At 35.6% G+C, this 25259-nt stretch overlaps 2 protein-coding genes and 1 long non-coding RNA gene across 3 annotated transcripts; 2 read left to right on the forward strand and 1 right to left on the reverse strand.

Annotated features, from left to right (window-relative positions):
• Nucleotides 1–2933: 2933 nt before the first annotated feature.
• On the forward strand, nucleotides 2934–9634 carry LOC126692624 (probable serine/threonine-protein kinase PBL8). Its single transcript, XM_050388293.1, has 7 exons — nucleotides 2934–3369; nucleotides 3656–3996; nucleotides 4098–4233; nucleotides 6791–6927; nucleotides 7021–7144; nucleotides 7694–8948; nucleotides 9108–9634. Exons 1-6 carry the CDS (start codon nucleotides 3318–3320, stop codon nucleotides 8179–8181), a joined length of 1278 nt encoding a protein of 425 aa, XP_050244250.1. The 5' UTR covers nucleotides 2934–3317; the 3' UTR covers nucleotides 8182–8948; nucleotides 9108–9634.
• Nucleotides 9635–12378: 2744 nt separating this feature from the next.
• On the forward strand, nucleotides 12379–15682 carry LOC126692625 (uncharacterized). The gene is made up of 2 exons (XR_007645052.1): nucleotides 12379–14285; nucleotides 15210–15682. It is a non-coding gene; the product is annotated as an uncharacterized LOC126692625 (long non-coding RNA).
• Nucleotides 15683–18454: 2772 nt separating this feature from the next.
• On the reverse strand, nucleotides 18455–24957 carry LOC126692623 (T-complex protein 1 subunit theta-like). The gene is made up of 12 exons (XM_050388292.1): nucleotides 24602–24957; nucleotides 23720–24129; nucleotides 23348–23509; nucleotides 22905–22982; nucleotides 22280–22413; nucleotides 22004–22076; nucleotides 21848–21925; nucleotides 21611–21733; nucleotides 21363–21457; nucleotides 20676–20885; nucleotides 19556–19613; nucleotides 18455–18804 (listed from the first exon to the last, which is right to left on the reverse strand). Exons 1-12 carry the CDS (start codon nucleotides 24747–24749, stop codon nucleotides 18739–18741), a joined length of 1635 nt encoding a protein of 544 aa, XP_050244249.1. The 5' UTR covers nucleotides 24750–24957; the 3' UTR covers nucleotides 18455–18738.
• Nucleotides 24958–25259: the final 302 nt, after the last annotated feature.

The raw sequence follows: 25259 nt of genomic DNA on the forward strand, positions 1-25259 counted from the left end.
GTAAGATCAATAAACCCAAAATGCTTATTGGGAGATACAACATACAAGCGGATAACTGAAGCTTATGAGAGAAAAATAAATCAACTTAGTTCTTCTGGTAACCATTATTGTGAAATTCATAGCAAGGCCTTCAAAATTCATAATCAACTAAATAAGATAGATGGGTCTAAATAAAAGGTGTACAATAAAACTTTTGCAGATATTTATCAATGATATAGAATTTATGCACTGAGGAATAACGGGTATTAAACTTTCAAAGGAGTACAAAAATCACTTTGAGTCGATTGTTACTGCTGAAAACTAGAAATCACTAGGAATTCAAAGAAAGGCTGGCATTTACAAATCAATACCGAAGTGAAAAGGGAAGTTGACATACTACTCTTAGACGTGATTTTCATTCCATAAGTATTTGTGAGGTGTAAAGGAGGTTCAAGTATTTAAGAAAAAGCTTCATACACATATACTTAAGATTAAATTAGCACCCATTAATTAGACCCATAAAAAAAAGATTTTTCCTACAACTTAAAAAATATAAAAGGATGAAGTTTGTGTGCAGTATTTTTTTTGCCGACACATGTTTAACACTTTCTTTAATTATTAAAATTTAAATTCAGATAATTTTAACTCTTGGTGACAGCTCGTATAGGTCTAATGTTGTCATCACTCATCAGTCAATATTGTAGCCCACCAGTTAGGTAAATGGACATTGCTTTATTGGCTCCTCTCGTAGTCTCTATCCTCTGAAGTTTGAATTAGCCTTCACAAGTTTTGGATGCTTTTGCCTATTGTGAAGGATCTCTTTATATGTTGGTTGGTCTCCTTTGTAAATGAATCTTGTTCCAGCTATAAAAAGTACCTAACCCAGCGCAATTCCTCATATAAATTCATAATTCCTTGCATTGATTCCCATACTTTGAATTTGTTCTGCCTACTTCTTATACTTATATTTGGAGTTCCTAATTTAAATTAACCAATATCCACCATCTTAAAAACTTTTTTCAAAAGTTCATACAAGGTAAAAGTAAAGCACTCCATGATTATCAATATAATACTTAATACATATCAGTATATCACTCCTCCACGATCAGCCAAATAATATAATATAATACACTCCTTTCCAGATCATCAACGATGTCCCAAGTTTAAATCCCAATATACTCTCTAACTGCCATCCATCAAAATGTCAATTATGCCTTGAATAATAATCACAACAAACCTTCCAGCATCTAACAATCTTACAGACGCCCTGTGTCGTCTGTGTGAGTGAATAGAAATGATGTGAAGTCTATGGCCATGGTTTCTAGTTCTAGCTACAATCTCACAATGCTAAAAGAACCCCTAAATATTGTTGATATTTTATTCCAACATCAAATCCTGCACGTGCATATTAGCTTAAAAGAAACAAAATACTACTATTTATTTACAGATCAAATGCAAGTGCCACTTGATTTTTGCTAGGCATGAGTGGAACATGTACATGCTGATGACAAGAGCTTTCATAAGGCAAAGCTGAATGCCAATATATAGACTCAGGAGAGTTAAAAATCTTTTGAATTATAAATCTATATATATACCCCTTTTCTCAATTGGAAAACATAGCCGAAATGAGGAATTACATATGGAGTGATAGGAATATGAAGAGATGTGCAAAACCAGTTGGGATCATCTGTAAAAAAATGAAATTGAGATGGTCTGAATTTTTTGGGCTTGGCTTGGGGGTTGAGATGGGTATACCATTTTTTAGGTTCTAATCTTTTTAATGAAAAAGAAAGAAAGAAAAAGAAGAAGAAGAGGCATATAATTCACATTAGAAAAGTTAGGAGGAAAGAAAGGACTAACATTAATAATGAAACTGTGAAAGAAAACATGCTCTTCTATGACTCGTAACAACTAAGGATAGAGCAAATTAAAACGTAAAAACCACTTTATATTTCCAAACATTGTTTTTTGAAGATGTACGCTTCCTACTATCTACATATGGAATAAGAAGGAACTAAAGCAAATGGTGGGTGTGGGTGTAATCCATGTCCAAGTCATTTTTGTTAGCTCAAAGTATGGATATGTATTAATATTTTTAATGCATTACAATTACGAATTACAATGGGGAATCCAAAAGTGGAAAAAAGGAAAAGGAAAACTGAAAAATATGGGAAACCAAAGCCGGGTTTTGCGTAAAGATGGAAATAGCCAAATAGGATAGGATAACCCAATTCTATAGAAGGAGAGGATGTAGAGGGAGAGAGAGAGCCGTGTAAGAAAGAAAGAAAAGAAAGTCCCAACTCCAGTCCAGGTTAGTTTGTTGGGTTTCTGACTTTCTGACCAGATCTGCCTCAGCCTCTCATTGTTTTTGCTGAAAAGAGAAAGGCTTCTGTTGGGCCTCCAGCTCAACTCCGATATTGATCCATTACTTCCATTTTGGGCCTCTTATTAAATTCTATCCACTAACAATGCAATGCAGCCTTCTTTTCTTTTCTCTTCTCTCTCTCTCTCTCTCTCTCTTTCTCTCTGCAAAATATTAAATTTACTTAGCCCATGTCCACGCCCAACCAAAAAAAGAAAAAAGTAGGAGAAAGATCCAAGTCCAACAAATAAATTTATAACTCTCAATAAATAAAAAAAACAAATAAATTTATCCCGGAAATTCAGTCCTTTCGTCTCGTGAGTACTGAAATTGATGCCACGGACAGAGACAGAGAGTGACATTTGGGGAACGGTAACAGAAACATAATTTGTTGCTGAGTTTTATTTATTTCAAATAATATAATTATTATTTGTTTGTAGTGTATTCTGCAATTATATATACTTTAGATTTTAGAAAAACAAAAATGTATTGTATTGTTTAATTTTATGGAGTACTGAAAAAAAAAAAGTCTTAGGAGAGAGAGAGAGAGAGAATTTTATATTAGTAGTGATAGAAAATTAGAAATACGTCTTTTTATTTAATTTATTATTAAGCTGGGGAAAAATAAGGGGAGTGAAAGAGAGAGAAGGCAGCGAAGAATGAAACCCTGGGTCTGGGCCATTAGGAGTACATCGACCACGACCACAACCACAACCACAACCACAACAACCACTCCGACTCCGAGCGCTACTCTTGTTTGTAGTACAACAACCACACTACTCTCAAACCCATTGCTACTGCCATTAGTTTTAGTACCATCCTTACTGATTCGTCGTTATAAAAAGTCAGCTTCAGCTCAGCAGCTGCTGCTGCTATTGCTATTGCGGCTACAGCTACAACTAAAGCTAAGCAGCATCACAAAAGCACGTCACATTTTGCACAAACAGCCACAGCCACAGCCATAGCCACAGCCACTATGGGCAATTGCGGCACTAGAGAGGAATCTGCCGTTGTTTCTCATGCTCAAGGTTACTTACTTACTTACTCCTCTCTCTCTCTCTCTTTTTGCTTTATTAATTATTACTGCTTTTCCTTACAATTTCTCACTGAGTTCAGATCTACTCCTTGCTCTCTTTCATTTCTACTCTCTCTAAGCTCAATTTTCATAATTTCTCCTTTTTTTTTGCCCTCAAAAATGCTGCATATTCGTATTAATTCAAGTAATTATAAAACAGTAGCACTTGTTATAAAAATTGTTCAATTCAAAGTGCATTATTGAGTGTTGACCTTTGAGAGATGTAAAATTGGAAGCAGTTCCTCAGCTCCACATGTTACCAACAACTCACGGTCACACCGACAAGGACAAGAAGTACAATCGGTCCATATCAGATCTGAGTGATCCTTCTTCAACCCCTCGCAACTTCGAGGACTCCAGAAAGAATGCTCTCCTCTACACTCACGTTATTGCCTTCACTTTGTACGAGCTCGAGACTATCACCAAGAGTTTTCGCTCCGATTACATTCTAGGTGAAGGTGGTTTCGGCACTGTCTACAAGGGTTACATTGACGAGAATGTCAGAGTTGGCCTCAAATCCCTCCCCGTTGCTGTTAAGGTTCTCAACAAAGAGGGCCTTCAGGGACACCGAGAGTGGCTTGTATGTCAATGTCTCACAGACTCTCTTCTCATATTATTATTATTTACATACATGTATCTTTCATTCATATTATTATCATCACCTGCTGCCTGCTATCGCAGACCGAAGTTAATTTTCTCGGCCAGCTTAGGCATCCCAATCTGGTGAAGTTGATTGGATATTGTTGCGAGGATGACCACAGGTTACTCGTTTACGAGTTCATGTTCCGGGGCAGCCTTGAGAATCACCTCTTTCGAAGTATGCAACATCCTCTTTCTTTCATTCTCTTTGCAGATTTCTATACTACTCTCATAGGCAGTAAACCATAGTTAGCTGTTATTGTAAATGTAACTTTATCAAACGCAGTGTTCTTGCAACTGTGAAAACATGTTCTGTGCCCCTAATTCTTACTCTCTGTTTCTCTTCTAAATACAGTTCTAGGATTTCTACTTTTGTTTTGCTACGTTTCTGTTCACCTTCTAGACTGAGTTAGAGCGTAACAAAGACAATAATAATGTGTGGCGGCTACTTCTTTTTATGACTGCATTGTCAATATTGCTATAAAATTGCTTGCTTCAATGCACTTGAAGGAGAAGGTGCATTATAAGAAGCTAGATGACATGGTTGATAGCTGAAGTTTGAGAGGAGACTGGAGAGTGAGGTAATACTGTGGGGGAAGAAGACTAATTTATAGATATCTTGTTCTCATTCCCTTCTTTAGGAGACCTTAATTGAGTTCATTCAATTCAACCCTTTCTTTTGCCCTGGGGAGCGTTTTTGTTAGTTTGGGAGGGCATAGCTAATGACATTCTGTCATGCTACAATCCTGTTATCGTGAATCATTTAGAGCATGGGCGACCTATAAGAGGATATTTTAGTGGGAATTGTGGTAAGGCAGCAATTGTCCTAGTAAAAAAAGAGCAACATGTGTCTTGCACGATTTTGTGTGTGAGAATGATGCCTCGTGGTCCATAAGAGGTCTGATCATAATTGTCAAAGAGATTAGTGTATATTCATTTTGGAAGGAAGGAGTTGTCAATTTATTCTTTTATTACATTATAAGATAAGAACTTTATTGTTGTTGTTAAAATCAGTCCTTGAAAACCAAGTGGCAGTTATGAGATAGGTTATATAATAGGAAGATATCACTGACCCAATTTGCCCAAAGAGCCAGTCTGTATTGATGAAATGCAGCCTTTTCAATATCAATTGAATCAAGCAGGATAGGCACAACAATGAATAAGACAGGATAAAACATAACTAACTTAAAAAAAGAAGCATGTAAAAAATAATAATACTTTTCAAAAACAAAAAACAAAAAAAGTAAAAAGAGTAGATTGGGTTTGTTGGATTTTGGGTTTGATCTTAAGAAAAAGAATTTCAAGGTTCATACATACCTCACTTGACAGAGAATCAGACCACATGTAATTCATTGAGTTGAAATTTATTAGAGCCTCAAAATGCTTAATTTTCAAAGGAAGACTCTAATTCCTAAACCTGAAAGACTTGTATGATTGATAGTAAAGGCTCAAGACTGTGGTTCTAGGTCTTGGACCAGTGAACTAATGGACCTTGTTTCTCATTTGTGGAAAAATGATGCAATGTGTGTGAGATCTATATATTTGAGTTCTCTAAGCAATTGAAAACTCCATAGAAGTTTGTGCATTTGATCAAGCTATTCCAAAACGCTTTTAGGGACCACCAAAATTTCCATATTTGGTAGCAAAGTCATGAACTGCCTCTGTGATTAAGTTTTTTAAAAGGGGGTTTCCCCAAGATGAGCATTATGTACTCTCAAAGGTAGCAGGTGCATGGCCCAAGGGGTTGGTACAATCTGTCAGTCTCCAAAATTTAACCTCATCTTAGGGCACCGAGCCATCGCCCTCAACATTTCTAAAGAGTGATGATGAACTGAACCCTCACTGTGTTTTACTTGTTTCATAAGGTTTCTTTGTTAGCTATCCAAAGTCCTTGTGAACAGTGTTAGATATTTTCCCACTACACTTCCCTTCTTATGTAATATGATCTAGCAACATTTGGGTGCTACTTCAGTACTTCTTAGTGTAACTGATGAAAAGTTTGATAGACATATGAGCCTGATCCTTATTTTCTGCTTGATCTTTGTGAAATTTATGAGGGAAAAAATGCAAAAAAGTTCCCTTGGAATTTGGGTCAATTGCTAATTGATCCTTGTACTATCAATTTTGTATTATTGACCCTTGAGGTTTAAGAATTGTCCAAATTGACCCCTACATCTCAGTTCTGTTAACTATAATTGACAAAAAATATTCATGTGTTGCGCACATATTTTTGTCAAAATGATTTTTTTTTTTTATAATAAAGTGGTCATGTGCACACCATGTAACCATTTTCTGTCAGTTATAGCACAAGGGTTGGTTTGCAACTAACCCAAACCCAAAGGATTCTTTTTGCATTTTGGCCAATTTATGAAGTACATAATATAAGAGAGCATCAAAAGCCAACCAGGTTAATCTAATATGTGAATTTTTATGAAAGGGCTCAGTCTACTAATAAATATGTTAAAATATTAACCTTTTGTTGCACTTAAATAGATTATTGGTGACACTGCTGCTGGCATTTGGTGACTAAATCTTTTTATATTTATGAAAATAGTTATATTTGCTGTGTTGATTCTGCCTGTTTTGGTTCATGAGTTTTTGATGATTTATTGGGGGGACGATAGTGCTAATCAAGATTTGTCATATACTTTTCTGACAACATTATGACATTTTACTTGGTTTCTGGCAATAATTTCATTAACTAAAGTTGATATGATTTTTCCTGAGGGCTTTAGAGGCTGCTGTATCATTATCATGGGCCACAAGAATGATGATTGCTCTTGGAGCTGCAAAAGGGCTTGCTTTTCTTCATAATGCTGAAAGGCCGGTTATCTACAGGGACTTCAAAACCTCTAATATATTATTGGACTCTGTAAGTGGTGTTTCTTTTTTTCCCTCCCTCCTTAGTGGTTCATGAATGTAGAAATTCTCTTATTACCATCTTTCTTGGCCTTTGCATCTACAGGATTATACAGCAAAGCTTTCTGATTTTGGGCTTGCTAAAGCTGGACCACAAGGTGATGAGACCCATGTGTCAACTCGAGTAATGGGAACCTATGGTTATGCTGCCCCTGAATATGTGATGACCGGTAAGGTTTCTGCACATCTCAAAAAAGCTTGATTTGTCAGAAACTAATTGATCTAGGAATAAGAAGTTAGAAAAACTTTTTCTATGATTGAAAGATTAATCAACTGCAAATTGAAGCCAACGAGCTCCAGCTCAAACAGCATCTCCTCCTCCCATAAAAATGGGTGGAGGGTAATGTAGTGGGTTCAAAACCTATTGGGTGCATATATGAACTTCCCAATAAAAAAAGTTAAAAACTGGGAATTGGATTTGGATTTGGATCTGTCTTTTATATTCGATGGTGGAATGACATTTTGTTGCAACAGTTCTAAGAAATGACTGACAGCAAGGTTATTTGGAGTGGGGTGGCTGGTGGGTGCCATATTGTTATTAGTACTATTTAAGGCTTGTATTGGATCAATACAATTCTTTTTTCTTTTCATTGCTCTTATTGAATTACAACAGCAATGATTTTGTATGTTGTGTGTCTAGTTTTCATGAATTCTATGCTTCAGGAGTATTAATTTGTGTTTGCGGGCTTTTCTGAATGAAGTCTATATGAAATGAGCAGGGCATCTGACTGCCAGGAGTGATGTGTACAGCTTTGGAGTCGTTCTTCTCGAGCTTTTGACAGGAAGAAAGTCTGTTGATAAGACAAGACCGAGCAAAGAGCAGAATCTGGTAGATTGGGCCCGGCCAAAACTGAATGACAAGAGAAAGTTGCTTCAAATAATCGACCCAAGATTGGAGAATCAGTATTCAGTAAGGGCAGCACAGAAAGCCTGCAGCTTGGCATACTATTGTTTGAGCCAGAATCCCAAAGCAAGGCCCTTGATGAGTGATGTAGTTGAAACTTTGGAACCTCTACAAAGCTGTGGTGATAGTGTGAATGAATACTCATCATCATCGACTGTTGGTAGCGGTGCATTTGCCATGGGTGGAATCCCAGATTACCGGATGCATCACAGGTTTGTCAATAATGTTGGTCCAGGTGCTAGTTGTCGATCTCCCAACCCAAATTGTTCCCCTGGGGGACCTGCAGCATGCAGGGTTAGATGAGAAATCTGACCTATCTGTATACTTGTTTGGTGTGCTTTTCCTCCCAACCCCCGTATTGAGATGACAATATGGCTTTGTTTGCGTCTTTGTAATTCATGTACATCTTATCCTGGTGACCCCAAGCCTTTGTTGATTATTTTTCTTCGGCTTGGTGCTGTATCAGTTTGTTGTCGCATTTGCTTACCAAACGGGAATTGCCATGTGAAAAGCTATTTTACTGTGTAAACATTAGTTGCAGAATTGCGAGGTGAATGCCAAAAAATGTATTGTGCCACATCCTTATCATCATTGTCATGATTATTGTTTTTATTTTTTGGGTAAATGTCATGATTATTGTTATTATTATATTTGTGAGCTCCATGGTAGTATGGGCTCAGGTGAACCGATAGATATTGACGCTTTTTGAGTGGGCATATCCTGACAATTTAGTAGAATAGAGCTTGGTTAACTTTTTAAATTATTGGGCATTGGCCATCAGCATTTGAAAAGGAAGTGCCCATATAAAGCCTGAAAACTTGAGTTGTCTGGTCTGGTGGTTGATTCCCCTTGTCCCCGGAGACAAAAATATCAATTTCATTGCCCCACTTCCCCAACAACCCTATTCTCCACTACTCTCCACCACACAATTCTATTAAAACACTGTTATCTGTCTCTCTTGTGCACTTGTGCATGCCTGTGTGTTCATCCGTAAGCCATGGACAGCTTCGCAATTAATTACAAGTTATTATTGTCACTATTCATCTTGGTTCAGTTCATCATCATTCCAGGTTAGTATTAGTTGTGATTTCTGAGCAAGGCTCCAATTCAATCTCTCTCTCTCTCTCTCTCTCTCTCTCTCTCTGTGATTTCTGAGCAAGTCTCGAATTCAATCTCTCTTGACCCAAACATAGAGTCAAGGTTAGTCAAAATAAATTATATGCCTGCAGGATCCTACGCGGAGCTGATGCCAAATGAGCAATCAACCGCAATATTACAGCCCATGGGTCCAACCAAGTACCAGCTGTTCGAGGCTAGTTCTCATGATGCACGACGAAGGCTAGCACCCTTTCAGCTTTGTTTGCCATGCAAGTGTTGCGCTGCTGCCACCAATACCAGCTGCACCACCTTGCCTTGCTGCTTTGGTATCGACTGCCAGCTTCCCAACAAGCCTTACGGAGTTTGTGCTTTTGTGCCCAAGAAATGCGACTGTATCTCTTGTGCTGTCTAACCTTTCCGTCTTCACCTTCCATTCCATCCTCTTATCACCTCTACTCTCCCACGTAAGCCCAACTAGTCTTGGAACCCCTAAAAAAAAAACCAGTTCTAATATCAAATCTGCTATGTGCCGGCAGACAAACCATTTCGCAAACTGTACAAGTTTTTTCAGTTTTTATATACTCAACATATCTGTTACCAAAATTTAACTTGAACATCTGTTCTCGGTGCTATTGCTAAATATAATCACCCTTGTATACTTGTTATTGTTGTTACTTATTAATACTATGTTGTTTTGCGTATGATCATCCATTACATTGTCATCTCTCATTTCTATGTACATGTTTACTAAAATCACTACGTCATCTCTCATTTCTATGTACATGTTTACTAAAATCACTACGAAGCCTTTGGAGTTTGAATAAGTTGTTCCATTACTTTATAGATGCAATTGACATATAATATAGCTTTATGCTCTATAGCAATTCTTATGGTATTGTATTTTTCATTTTAATATGTAGCTGTAGTTCACAAGCAAAATATATGTTCGCATCTCCTATAATATATATATATATATATATATATATATTAGGCAAACTTTTATTTTCTAATTAGGTTGTTTTATAAATGTTGGTTGGATTAGATCAATTTAATTAATTAATTATTGTACGAGCATCAGGTATGGGCCCAACTCATTAGACTTTGTATGCCCGAGAACTATGGGCCCAGTAGCAGATTGTGGGTCATATCAATTTGGAAATTAATGGCAGGTCGGAAACTAAATTGATTAGTAACGATAGTGCCTTGGGAGAAATTGTCTGCCGAGCACAGTTTGGCAACGATTGCAAGTTTCAAGATAAGTCACATTTGTCGCGAGAAGTGGGTCTCATCTGGTTAGGAATATATCCCAGAAGGTCCCCACCAAGATAAAAAGCCTCTCCCATCATCATGACAACTCCACTAAGGGAAGTTTATAAATAGGAGCCAAAGGGGTGAAAAGGGGGGTTGGAAAATTTGGAGAAAGAGAGATTGATACACTAGAAGAAAGAAGAGAGATATAGCTAAAGGGGAGGGAGCTCAATCTGCAGTCCGAGACTTCACGAGAAACACACAGAGGGGGACAATATTTTAGTTGGGCCTCAAACTCCATCACTTGGGCTATTAGGTTGGCCTCAAAAGGTTTTACCATTGTAGGAAACTCTTCACCCCCCTTAAACAAATAAATTGAGAGCCCGACTTCAGAGTTCATCAGGCATTTTGGGCTAGGCTACCATAATTATTTTTTTAATTGATGGGAGGATCAGTGTTTGTTGAACCCAATAAATAATACATGTTGATTTCATGTTCATGAATATGTCCAAAGGAAAAGTTCAAAATTTTTACTTCGTTATCTATGCCGGAAAGAGTTGGTGGTCGTGTCACTCTTTTGTCAGGTGCTGCACTTGTGCGGCGGTGTGCCACTATTTTGAAAGCAGAAGCTAGCCACAGATAAAAAAAACGCTACATTTAAGGATGATTATGTTTACTTTCATGAAGATGAGGATGATTATGTTTGCTTTTCATGAAGACGGATTTCATCGGTAGATAATTACACTTAAAAAGGAAATATTTATCATCTAAGGAGTCTATGACAAATTGGTTGACTGGAAACAATTGTCATCAAAGGAGTCTTTTCCTCATATAGTGAGTTAGAGGACATGGGTTATAGAAAATTATGCTTGGATTTGAGATGGAAAGGAGTAGTTTAAAAATAACGATAGCGTAACCGAGATATTATGAGGAAAAGTAGTTGGATGTCTTAATGTTTGTCTTTTGTTTAGAGGGTGCACGCTATTCTTTTCTCTATGAGGAAGTGATGCTTGTATAAATTTTTAGCTGTGCATTTAGAGTAGCGTTGAAGAATAATAACTTAAAAGGTGATGGCTAGCCTATTCATACTTCTCTTGAGAAACATGGTTCTACTCAATCTAGCCCTCCATAGGAATCTGAATGGTTATCTCATTTATTGCTAGTAAAGGAAAGAGATTTATGGAATGTCGTATGGTCGAAAGAATGGGCTTGTTGGTCAAAGCCAAAATCATAATAGGAGTTGTTTTTTTTGGGGTGGGAATTAATTAGTGCGTTTTGGTATTTCCTTATTAATAAAGTCTCTTCAACTATTCAAGCAAACTAGAGCATTCACAATGGGAATGCTAAATGTCATATGTTGCCTCTATTTAGCATTTGTCTCTCAAAAACCTCCACCATCCGGAATTGTAAAAACTTAGAATTGTAACATTTTTTTCAATATTGCTACAATGCCATCCTACTTTTATGATGGCACTATAAACTATTGTATTTGTTTTTTAATCTGTTTTATTCTTTCTCTCTCCTCTATGTCAGACACATTTTCTTTCTCAACTCTCTCTCTTTCCTCATCTCAGTATTTCGTCTCCCTCTCTCTTTGTGAATTGCTCTCAACTCTCACTCTCTCTTTGTGCTGGTGGTTGGGCCTCCACGCCGGTGTGTGGGTTGTGGGTTAGTGGATCAGTGGGTTTGGAGTTCTGGGTTTTGTGGGGTTTTTTTTTTTTTTTTTTTTGGCTATGATCGGTGCTTAAAGGAAGAGGTGGGTATGGTTGAATTAGGTATGGCTAAAGTGGGTCGTGGGTTGTGGGTCTCTCAAGCCGGCGTGGGTTTGATGAGTTTGTGGGTCTCTCAAGTCTGATTGTGTTGGTTGGGTTTTGAATCGATGTGGATCGTGGCAGGTCGTGGTGGGTTGTGTGGCTTTGGGGTTGAGGATCGTGGTGGATCAGTGGGTTTGGAGTTCTGGGTTTTGTGGTTTTTTTTTTTTTTTTTTTGGCTGTGACTGGTGCTTAAAGGAAGAGGTGGGTATGGTTGAATTGGGTATGGCATTTTGCTATTGGTTTGATTTGATTTTGGGATGGATTTTTTTTTTTTTTGGGTTCATGGTGGTGGAGTTGGGGGTTGCCGTGGTGGTGGTGGAAGGGGGTGGGGTTTTTATTATGGGTCATATGTGGATTCATGGTGGTGAAGGGGGGGATGCCATGGTGATAGTGGTGGCGTGGCCATGGGTTTCGGTGGCTGAGGTTTCTGGGTTTTGTTTTCTCTATGGGTTTCTGGGTTTCAATGGCCATGAGTTTGTGGTTGGGGTTTCTGGGGTTTCAAGAAAACAACATTATGGATGGGTATACTTAGAGGAGCTTCTTTATGTGCTTGAAGATGACTTTGGTTTTCAACTGATAAAAATCAATTTGGGTACTGAGTTTTGGAGATAAAAACCAGTTTGGGTATGTTCTTTGTGGTGGTGGTGGTAGTAGGTGGTTGCAGAGGTGATTTGGGTTTTGTTTTTATTTGGGTTTTGAGATATATTATTTTATTGTGTAGAAATATCATTTTAATGTGTTGTATTATAAATAAAAGTTGGGATGCTAGAGTATTATAAAATGGTATGATATAATTGATAAAATAGCTTTTTGAGATGGTAAAATAGGATAGGATACAATTTTCGGATGGGGATGCTTAGAAGAGTAGTTTCAAATTCTACTTGAATATTTAACGAGCCGTGAACAATGTAAGTTTTGTCATAGTTTGTAATTTGCTTTGATTCCTCCTCGATTCTTGCTTCAATTGCAATTGTTGATTCCTGATCAACAATATCAAGTTATCATGATAGTCTCTAACAACACTTAGTGCTCCCAAAGTTTTATGCAGTTGTACTTGAAAATTACACTACCTATTTGCCAGGTATGAACAATGTCAGCAGTTGATGTGAGGAATGTCTAGTTGTTTTGTGCTCACAACGCATAAGTGGGAGATGTTAGAACTTAGAAATATTGTGCAAGACCAAGCCCAAATAAAAGTGGGCCCATAGTGGGCCTAATTCAACCAATTGCCAAAATGTTGTGCCTTTTGCCAAAAAAGCACATCTTTGGTTTTGTACCCTTTGGTTGTCTATATAAAGGAGCGAGGGCTTATTTGTGCAGCTGTTGAATAGATTACTAATGAGTGATGTTGTAGAGCAATGCACAAAGTAACATTCTCTTATATTTCATTAGAGCATTTAGGCTATGGATACCATGTGTTTTGTTCTTGTAACAAACACCATCATTTAAGTCTCAATTCATGTGAGATATTAATTTCATTTTTCAACTATATTGCAGGTGGATGCTAAAAATGTTTAGGTCATATCCTCATAGTCATTATCAAGCTAAAATGGGAAATTAACCCTGATTTTCAAACATTATAATTAGTAGACCACGTTTTCAAACTATATTTTTTACTAGCATCTCGAGGCTAAGAGGCTCGATTTTGGACTATAAATCAAGTTTTTGAGGGTCGGTTTTCATGTTCTGATCGGGTCCGAGGTGGTAGTTTGTCCACTTGGAAATCGAGTCTTAGAAACTCGATTTATATATCGACGCTCAAAGACTCAATTTGTTCTTGAAATTTCAACAAGTGTTGGAGTACAAAACACAAACACAGATCAACCAGTACAAAACATCCAACCAAATCTACCCCTAACAACCACCTAAAACCCAGATTTAAAAAAAAAAAAAAAAAAACCCACTCACAATCATAATAGATAAGCTCCATCTCCTCACCTACGACTGCGAGTTACTCTCTTCCTCTCTCATGAACGGTGGCTCAAGCACCATGGACTTTTCGTCTCTCCTTCTCTCATCTCCTTTAACATTATGTTTGTTCAACACCTTGCAATTGCCATTGTTGATTCTGTTCCTGTTTCGGTTATCATTAAAAACAAAAAATGATCTAGCCCATGGTCGCGTGGTAACATCTCACTCTCTGGTCTGACTCGAGAACTCTCCAGCCTTCTCTCTATGCATCTTTTCCTCTTCTAATCCATTGATCCAGGGTCCAATCCTGTTGGAGTGATCAGCCATCCATAAATGGTGAGTGCACCTAAAAAAAATCATCTTTTGTGGAAATTTGTTCTTTTCCTGCACCCTATGTTGTTTTTATGAAAAATAATGTAATGATATTTAAGTAATGAAATCCAACTATCGTAGCTGATTATGATAGTTTTATTCTTTTATATTGGTTTTTTTTTTTTTTTTTTTTTTTGGCTTTCTTCCAAGAAGAAAATCAGATTTATCTTTAATTTTTATGATATTCACTTAATTTTTTAATCTTTAATTTTTAATAGGTACTTTTCAACAATACAAGAACCTAATAATATAGTTTTTATCTGGTTTTGAAGCATGTTATATAATTTCCAAAAGCTATGGGATTTATGACTTGTTTTGATACCCTACCCAAATTTCATTAGCATAGTGTAGTCTTTGTGTTTTTGGCTTTCTGCTATTGCAACAATGATTAGAAAAAAGAAGCAAGTATTTGTTCATTAGTTAGGTGTATCTTGTTTTAACCTTTTGAGTATTTCTTTGATGAGAAAATTTGAAGTATAATTGATTTTGATAGAGGTTAAAAAGGAAATCTTGAAGTTGATAACTGTCCATGAAGAAGTTATGTAGCATTGACCTCTAAATTAATAGACAATTGATTCTAAAAAAGTTAGCATTTTAGATATATTGATTATGTTTATGTTTGCTTCATTTCTATAATTTTACTATTTTTTCTTATTATATGGTATTTTGTAATCATAAGGTTGTTAGAAATTCTTGTCTTATTACTTGGTTTGTTGGACTTTAGCTCTGAGTTTGTGTGGTGGGGATTGACATTCTAAAATTGGTAGTCAATTACTATTTTCGGTTCAATGAAATTGATGCTCAATTGCAAAACCCTGATATCAAATTTTAAGGACTGATTCTTTCATTCTTTTGTGTTTTGCTTATTTTCACTCCTCTGTTGTGCAGCAATGGAGTGAGCCAACTAATGAAGCTATTCAAGGGCTTGGAAGGTTCTCTTGTGCTAGTCAAGAGCTTGGCTTACAGGATTTTAGTATTGAATGTATTTGGCTATTGGTGTGCATTCAATTCTACTTAACCAAATTCAATACTTCCAGCTTTGCTCATCTATTACAAAATGTCAAAGATGAGATAACCTTTTTGCAGTGTTGAGTTTAAACTTGTACATAAGACAAGCAATACAAGTGCTTAATATTCTCAACATCGTTATAGGTAGAGCCTTTGGACAATAGTCGCGCCACTTGAGATCAACAAAGCAATTAATCTTGAAGCCCACATTTTTCCTTTTTTTTGGCAGGAATTATGTATTATAATGGTGGGAAAAATTGGCCTTGTAATCAAATTCAACATTTCAATTGAATTTGTACATAGACCATTGCTGGACATACCTTATTATGTTGAACATGACATTTGATTAATCATTCCCTATATTTGTCATTAGTTAATATACATCATTAAGATCTTTAACTAATGACTTAATCAAAGCTATTATGCTAAACATATTATTTATTTATTTCAACCATTATCACGATTCTTAGACTTTGGGTTTTATCTATTTTGTATGCTTAAAAATGCACAGGAAGCCACTGGTCTGTGCGGCTTAATGTTGAGTTCCTGATTGAACTCCTCAAAACAAATTTGAACCTAGCAAAGTCACCCCTCCAACAGAAGACACGTGGCTACGTGCGAAAACGGTCCTCGTCAAATATAATATAGGTGGGTGGGTCAGGATGACAGATTAGAATAACTCAACGCGCTATTTATCTTGACCCGCTAATTTACCTGTCTAACCCTTTATTCTTATCATTTAAGCAATTGAGATAAAATATAAAACAAATCATCAATATCTTTTCCTTTGTCTTTATATCTTCCCGCCAAAATAACATAAACGGAATAGACAACTCTATTGATATATTCATTAACAAAGTTCTATTTAGGTTTCACGTGTTTTAAAAAAAAAAAAAAAAAAGTTTGAAGGGGACCCTCCACTGTTGCCAAGTATTCACTTTTATTGTTGTGTGTTGCTCAACAAATTATTAATGGATCTATTTTCATGGAAATTTGTTAATGTATCTATTCGTGTCTCAAATCCTAGTTTTGTTTAGTTGCTAGAAATATAGATCTGGATTGATGGCTTCATCTAGTTTTTTTGTTTTTAGATTAATGGCTTTGTTTCTACAATTTTAATAATTTGTATCCTATCTGGTGCTTTTGATATTTATTGTACAATGATACTAAATACTTAGATTTTTAATTTTTAACAACCCATCATATTTGTATACGCGTTTTTGGATTTGTCATAATTTATAGTTTATATTTTGTTTTTCATTATTTATTTAGAGGAAAATTAAAATAAAAAAAAAAAAAAAAAAAAAAAAAAAAAAACTTATTTAGGATTTACAAATCTAAGGATAGAATAAGAAAAATAAATAATTCAATTAAAATTCCTAGGAATCTTATTAGATTTTCAATTAAACCAAACATATGAATAGTTACATTTCTAGGCATCCAGATTACAAGGCATCACATTCCCAATAATCTGAATGTCAGGAGTAATGTGGATTTCCTTGTACCAAATGCCACCTTAAAGTTTAAACCAACACAAATAATCAAACCAAATAATTTTATTTACTCTCCTTGCCATATGAAAATTCTAAGTAATAGCACTACCATACATAAATTATCAAACCAAATAACATTACATTTAGTTAGTAAGATATCAAACAGTTTTATCTAAACTTAGTTGGGAACCAAAATCAACATAAATTGGTTTTATTATTTTATAGTTAGTAGGATATTACATAGTTCAATCCTAACTCAATTCATAAACAAAAGAGTAAATAATAAAATTATATAATACATATTTTTAAATAATATAAATATAAGTAGGTTAGGTTGAGTTAGGCGGATTTGTGAATCTACAACTTGCAGCTAGCCTGACCCATCGTACAAATTTTGTTGGCAATCAAACCCAAACCTCCAACCCCTAAAAACCAGCCCAACTCAATGGGTTGGGTTGGATTGGGTCGGTTTTAGTGGATCAATGAGTTGGCTACACACCTCCATTTGTATGCTTGGTTCAAGTTGAAGCCAAGTTTGAACCTCAATACTCAACAAGGCTTGGTTCATTTACATCCCAATTTATTACATCACATGTATTGTTTCCAAACTAGTGAGAGGTACAATTTCCTTTCTTCTTTTCTTTTATTTTTTTTTTTGAAGATCCCATTGTTTCGGATGCTAGAAAAATTGGTTGTAACAAACCTTTCTTCAATTAGTGTAAATGTACCATGGCGAGTATATGAAGACAAAGAAATAAACAACCCTATTATCTTACACTTCATTCCATACTATCGTCCAATTATTTTGCAGAGACAAGCAAGAGACATAATGTAAGGATTGGATAAAATGAGAAACATGGATGTGATTAGATTATGTAAAATACATTATTTCCAATCCTAGCAAGAAAGGGAGGGAAACAAATGTGACATTAAGGTGCCAAACCTTCCTGTCGATGTGTGTTCTTTGGGAAGATCAATCTAACCCTAGACAATTAAGATCCATTTTCAAATCAAACTTGGTCCATTTCGAGTCAAGAGATAGATAAACAAACACCTCCATAAAACAAACACCTCCAGCTTTATGCTGGTTAAAATGCTCCAGTAAAGTTTTTTGGACTAGAATATAATGTTGGCATGTCATGACACCACCATAGATCACGATGAATGCTAACGTGTAGAAAAACCTAGGAGGACAATATTGGTTGCGAAAAGTATTACTTTTGACATGTATAAATGTATAATTATTGAAGTACTTCAAAGACACAGTCTGTGTATTTCAATCACAGAACAGAATGTCATAATTTGCATGGTTCACTCGACAAGCACTAAATCCACGGACATTATGGAGATTAAAAACCTTAAGCAAAATCTACTCAGTCGGATACTGCACAGAGAAAAATACATATGAGCCACATCAAGAGTTGACCCACTGTCTCTGTCCACAAGAGAAACCATGCTAACTTCAAGCTTGTCTCACAATCATGGGTGCCAATCTCTTATAGAAGTCAGTCCCTTATGCTCATTTACCCTGTTATATATTACAATTCTTCATTTTTACATATTGATATCTTTCCTAATTTGACCTGCCAGTTCTCTGCCTGTGCCATTTATATTTCCTTTTGCCAGAACATCAAGTTTAAACCATGTCATGGAATGTTTATTCATTTACAACCTTTAAAATTAACATGATTCAGGTTCTCAACAAAATGATTTGGACTTTCTATGTAAAACCGCCATCACTCCCAACCATAGCAAAATATACAAAGCAAAAAATAGGACACTTTTCCTACCCTAAACAAAATTTTCTTACAAACGAAGTTTTTGGCATCTGAAAGAAAACAACAGATGCCTAACGAAGTCCAAGAACCTGCTTATGAGAACTAAAAGCATGACCAAAATATCAATTGCCATTTCAACTAGTCCTCATCCATCCCTGCAGGCTGATCTCTCTTTGGACCACCTGCTGGTTTTGCCATTATAATCTGTGACATAAAAAGGGATGGTATAATTAATAAAACTCATTTGAAAAGAAAAATTACCAAAGTAACTGAGATTCAGTTCCATATGTGTTATAATTAATCAGGTGATCTAAAACCTATTGTAATTAACAACATAAGCCGGCAAAAAGTGCACTCTCCAAATTAGAAGTTTCTTATATGTGCACTCTTCTAGTTGGCCCAGTTATTTTATGCCAAATTCCATGCATGCTAATAAGTTCTAGAGGTTACATAGGTATTTTTCTGTGGGGTGGTGTACGGGACAATGTGAAATACCACTTGGTGGTTTGTTCCCAAATTCAATATTGAGGTTTTGGTATTAGGAAGCTTGGTATTTTAAACCCAGCTTTCTTGGGAAAATGGGTTTTGCATTATGCTTTATAAAGGGATCTTTTGAAGAGGATTGCAGGAGCAAAATATTGAGAGATGGGGCCACTGGTGTTATGTTGAGGTTAGGGGTGCTCATGGAGTGAGTCTAGAAGCACATTAAGAGTGGTCGGAGATCTCTTCAAGCATATGAAATTTTCTATTCCAGATTTCTATTTTGTGTTGGCATAAAATTATGAAAAAGGCATTTAAGCTATATGAGAAAATAAAAAAGGCATTATGGTTTATAAACTTTGGAGAGTTTTTACAGTTACAGAAATCCAAACCAAGTGATATTTGACAGTTCGAGCAAAAAACTTATTTCCTTGATAAATAGAAAAAAGATTTCCATAATATGCTAGTTAATTACCTGGTCCACCCGCAGTACAGTGCAAGCAGCATCTGCGGCATATTTGAGAGCAAAGAACCTGTATAAAAGCCAAAAAAATTAAAAATTAAAAATTAAAAAAAGAAGCAATTGTGCTTGTAAATACAAACAATGAATGCCTTTAAAAAAAAGAAACATAATGATTCCAACTTTAAATCATCGCAAAACAATGCTACACCAATTTCTTAAGGTTCCATATTTTGGAGGGGAAATTTTATAAGACAACTTGGTTATCTTAGAAAATTAAAGTCTTTACTAGTTGCTGTAATATGACAGCAACCATGCCTAAGTCCATTCTCCACTTATAAGTTCAATTTCCATATCTTCTTATAATTTTGATTATGTAGAAGTACTCAGCCTCAAGAATCTGAAGTTCCAAAACTCTTTACTAAAAAATTTTTTATAAAAAGAGTAGGATTTTTATAAAAAGAAACTACTGAAATGCACCCACAGAAGCTTTTCTTGCGTGAGGATGACAATATGACATGTAACACCAAGTTGAGAAGAATCTTACAATTTTTTTTTTTTTTTTTTGTATAGAAAAAATAATTTTATTAGTAAGAGACTACTTCGTGAGCAAAGGACATGAAGGAGCCAAAAGAATCTTATATGGTTCCGAAGGTCAAGTGCTTAGGAGTCTACAATAGAACAGTTTTCAATTTGGCCTTCCTTAGGAGCCTGCAGTAAAACAGCTTTAAATTTGGTCATTTACATCACACGTACAGGTTAGTTTTAAATTAGAACATATGTGATTTTTTGTAACTCCAACAAACTAAGGGTATTTTGATGATTGAACCAAGCCTACAACTTTCTATGAGTATCTTAAGTGTCTTGGAAAAAATTTATATGTCCAAGTTAGTTTTTTATTGTGCTTTTATCAGCTGTTTAGTTTACAAGTCAATTCAAGAGTTATACTGCTAACACTCATTTAAAAAAAATTGAAAGAGAAAGTTATAATGCTGGTAGGACAAGGAAAACTCTCCTCTCTTTCTCTCTCTCACACACAAGCACACCATCAGGCATCAGAAGTCAGAACTACAATAACCAACACAAGTTTTTGACAAAAGCATGATTGATGACAAGACAATGAGAACCAGCTTACTTAGTGATGTAAAGGTCCCAGACACACAAGGTTGAGACATCCTTGCAAACACCTTCCTTCAAGTCAATACCCACTTTGCTATTACCAGATGCATGTTCAGCATATAGAGAAGATATGATCTCCATTGCATTAAGCCCAGCATTCTCAGCCAGCGTTTTAGGAACCATCTCAAAACTTTCAGCAAATTTTGCTACTGCATACTGATCCAATCTGCAGATTCAATACAAGGTCTAATCTTTAGTAGTTTTTCCAGTCATGCCTCACTGACTGAATCAGTGAAAAAACAAATACAAAAACAAAATGTCAATTGCTTCTAGTTAGAATAAGCTTCAATTGTAAATTTTGTTTGGGGAATGACACTAGAGCACGCATAAAAGCCAGTTGTTCCATCTCAAAGTAGAAAAATTTGTAAGGCCATGAGGGAGAATTCAGAGCATTACACTACCTTATTTCAACCAACTCTTTATCCAATTCTAGTAAATGATAGAAGAAAGAAATTTGATAAAAGAATAGTCACACTCACATCACAATACATGGTACTCATATAAGACACAAGTGACATGGGCATTTGTATGGTACATAATTTCATTTTCACTAGTTCTTTTTTCCTCATTTTTCCCAAGATTGTTCATGTCAGTGCAGTTAAATATTTTGAAACTAATGAGTAAAGAGACATTTGTAAATTACCCTGTTTCTTTGTATGAGAATTCCTTCACTCTTTTAGCTAACTCAATCTCAGTAGCGGCAGCTCCAGGTACGACACGGCTGTCCCGGCAAATAGCCTAACAAAAAAGAATTAAGAAAGCACCAATATGAAAAATGACGCAAACACCTAACACTCAAGTTTCAGAAGAACTACAATAACCATAATCATAGAGGCAAATCATTACCAGCCCATTAGAAAGTACAGATTTTGAGTATTCTATATAAACTACCTTGTAGGTGTTGACTCCATCATCAACTGCTCTTTCAAGGTCATCTAGTATACTATCAGTACTTCCTCGTAAAACCACAGTGGAAACAGAGTTCCCACCTTCTTCATTCTTGACAATAATGACCTAAATATATTTATTTGGAAAGGATGAAAAAATCATGCAAACAGCAGAGGCAAGAAAACAAGAGAAAAAAAATCCTGAAACTAACACTAAACTGAAGCAACATCTTAAACATACCCTAACACCACCAATTTCCTCAACTGAAATAGAATCAACATATCCCAAATCATCTGGGTTAGGCTGGCTAAGCTTCAGCTGATGCAAGAACACAGAAAACATTAGAGGCCAATTTGAAAAAGTGCCAATATATTATCAAGTACTAGGCACAGCTACCATTGCAACAGCACCAGTTGTTCGGCAAAATCGACGCAACTCAAATTTTGAAGAGATCTTCAGAACCATGAGCCTGCATGCAAGAACTATTAAATTAGAAACACTATAATTCTTAAGAAATCTGTAGAATAAAATATTAAAACTTAACATAAATGGGCAGACTATCAATATTCATCAGGTCTGAAAATTGAACAATATTAATGTACATGCATACTTGCTTTACAACAACAGAGAACAAATAACTGAAAATTAGGAGAAAATAAAGACTTGACATACTTATAACGCTCACAGAAGTGTAATGCCATCTCTCCTACCGCTGCTCCACTGACAATTACTTTGGCACCTGAATCTGCAACTGATCTGATAAGCTCCTCAATCTTTGCTTCTTCAGTTTTTGAGTAGTTCTCTAGCTACAAGATGCAAAGACACAAAGAAAAAGGTTGCCAGTCAAGTTATGTAACAACTGATTAAAGAAAGGAAGATAATTGTGAACAAATTTCAGTGTGCTAGATGTATGGCAACCAACATTAGATTCAATGCTTGCTAAGACAAAAAAGATAAATGAAAACAATTACAAAAATGTGAACCAAAAGAAAATTATTGAAATTAGATAGAAAAGCATACCAATCAATTACTACTAATTATGATTAAACCCTAGTGGTAAATGCTTGGTATGATTTTCTACCAATCATTTACCACAAGGGTGATTATTGAAACGAAATCTTTATTGGGCAAAAGTGAGCTAATATTTTAAAGGTTTTATATACTCACCTGCTTCATGAGTTTATAAATGGGTGCCAAAGAATGGCCACTCAAAAATTTTTAAACAATAGCATCATGTATTATAGAAAGATGACAGATAGAACAGCAACAAAAAGAGGTGTTCCTTGTCAAGATGTACCTGCTCAGCAGAATGAATTAAGACAGTTCCTTTCGTTTCAGTTGCAGAAGAATCAACACCACCAACAAACACAGCAACCTAAAGGAAAATCATTCAATATGAGCTACAATTTCAACACCATTAATCAAAGGACTTCCCAAATTTAATGAATGCCAGTGAAAATCGTCAATACTTGCAAAAGAAAGAACAATACTATAGACTCAGCAAAGGTAGCACCTCTCTTTTTTGATACTGTCAGAAGAAAATGAGCTAGAACTCAATCTTAAAAATAAACATTTGTAAAGAACTGAAAAATGGTACTGCCAACTTACTGGAATAGTTCGCTAATTTGCTTTAGCCTATACAAATAACAAAACCATATATATACACACACCAAGACATTCAATAGCCATTCCTGATAAGAGTTATACTTTTAACATGTGTGAGAGCATATCAGTATTAACCTTTGCCTTCTCGATTTGCTTTAAACTCCCAACAGCATCACTTTTCAAAACCATGCCCCGAACTACTGTAGAATTATGCAGACCTCCTCCCAAGAGCTTAGCAACACGGACGTTATCAACATTAAAGTTTGCTGGGTTCTTCGGGCACACTTGGATGCATGCCTATTAAATGAAAAAGACACAATCAGAACTGTATTCTAATAGGAGTTGGGCCAAAATACAATGTTGGTCCCAAAATTTTAGGTTATTTTAGTAGGTGATCATTTTTAGTCCCTAAAAAACCCAAAGTATTTTTAAGCTTTAGGGACCAACGGTGTATTTTAAAGCCTAGGAATTATCAATTACAAACAATAGTGGGCAAGATATAATTACATCAGCAACAAGGGAGCACAAGATATCTTCTTGACCAAACTGCTTGCTAGCAACAGCGGCTCTGATGCGAGAAAGAACTTGATCCTTATTACGCACATCCATAGTCTCAGAACCGTTCTCAACCAGCTCTTCCAAGATTTCAACTGTCTTATTGATGGCTTTAGTGTACCCACTGATGATCTCACTTGGGTGCAGGCCCATCCTTATAAGTTCCTCAGCATTTTGAAGGAGCTCCCCAGCAAAAGAAATTGTCAAATTAGCACCATCCCCAATTTCCTCTTGTTGGGCCTTGCCGGCCAAAATAAGAATCTTAGCAGCAGGATGCTGAACCTCAAGTTCATTCACAATAGTGGCGGCATCGTTGGTCACAAACAGCTTGTCTAAATGATTGATAACCATCTTGTTCATACCTAAACACAAGATAAATTAAGAACAAACTACTTAGAAATGCTCTATATACAGTAACAAACAAAAACAGACAGCACTTAAATGCTAGGTTTTGCACTAAAATTTCCACTCCCAAAAAAAATAAATAAATAAATTTGAGTTATTCAAATCACTTTATTGTAAATAGAAAATTACAATAATTAAGTGGCAGCATCATCGGTCACAAACAGGTTGTCTAAATGATTGATAACATTTGTGTCCATACCTAAACACAAGATAAACTAATCTAGAACTACTTAGAAATGTTCTATAATTAGCAAGAAAAAAATTCACTAACAGATCAAAGACAGCACCTAAATGCTAGGTTGCACTAACAATTCCATTAAAAAAAAAAAAAAAAATCCGAAAAATCAAATTAAATAATAAATTTAATTTACAAGGTTGTCTAAATGAGTTGATAACATTTGGAGAATGTAGAGAGAAAGAGAGAGATACCATTGGGACCAAGAGAGGTCCCAGTGATAATGGACAATGCCTTGCAGGCATTGATGTTCTTGAGAACGGCTTCGTCGAGACCAGAGAGGTGTTTATGGCCTTCTTTCAGCATTGATTGTATTCCATGTGACTGCATTTGTAATCCCATTCTCACTTCTCAGATCGATCGCCTCCTTCTTTATCTTCTTCCTTAAACCCTAACCCTGCTATGGAGACTACTCTCAGAAACACAAACACAAAAGAAAATGCCTCGCTTTCCCTCTCTTTCTCTCTTTAAAAAAACCATATATATATATATATATATATGCGCTTTTTCAATGCCCTAGAAGGCCTAGAATCGGAATCCGGATCAAGTTAAGGTCCAAGATTCATTTGAAGAAAAACCCAAAGGCCCAGAATTTTTTTTTTATTTTTAATACTAAATATTTATAACACACCGAAAGGGGAGAAGGTTTTAAAGAATAATGTGGTTTTTTCTTTATTTCTTAAATATCTCTCAAGTTTCTATACTAAGTGCGTGCTGCTAGCGATGTTAAAAAAAAGAAAAGAAAAAAAAGTGCGTTTTGTTAGTCCCTCCGTCACTAAAGTTTCAAAAAATGAATATTATTGATGTCTTCATTAACTAGCATTAGTTTTTTTTTTTTTTTTTTTTTTTTTT

Source organism: Quercus robur, chromosome 7 (assembly GCF_932294415.1).
Source record: "Quercus robur chromosome 7, dhQueRobu3.1, whole genome shotgun sequence".
Lineage (NCBI taxonomy): Eukaryota > Viridiplantae > Streptophyta > Magnoliopsida > Fagales > Fagaceae > Quercus > Quercus robur.

Coding starts and splice junctions, on each gene's coding strand:
- LOC126692624 (XM_050388293.1), top strand. CDS start 3,318: ATGGGCAATTGCGGCACTAGAGAGGAATCTGCCGTTGTTTCTCATGCT. Junction 3,370..3,655: donor CGTTGTTTCTCATGCTCAAG/GTTACTTACTTA, acceptor AATTGGAAGCAG/TTCCTCAGCTCCACATGTTA. Junction 7,145..7,693: donor CCCTGAATATGTGATGACCG/GTAAGGTTTCTG, acceptor TGAAATGAGCAG/GGCATCTGACTGCCAGGAGT.
- LOC126692623 (XM_050388292.1), bottom strand. CDS start 24,749: ATGGGATTACAAATGCAGTCACATGGAATACAATCAATGCTGAAAGAA. Junction 21,458..21,610: donor ATGGAGTCAACACCTACAAG/GTAGTTTATATA, acceptor CTTTTTTGTTAG/GCTATTTGCCGGGACAGCCG. Junction 18,805..19,555: donor CTGTACTGCGGGTGGACCAG/GTAATTAACTAG, acceptor TTTATGTCACAG/ATTATAATGGCAAAACCAGC.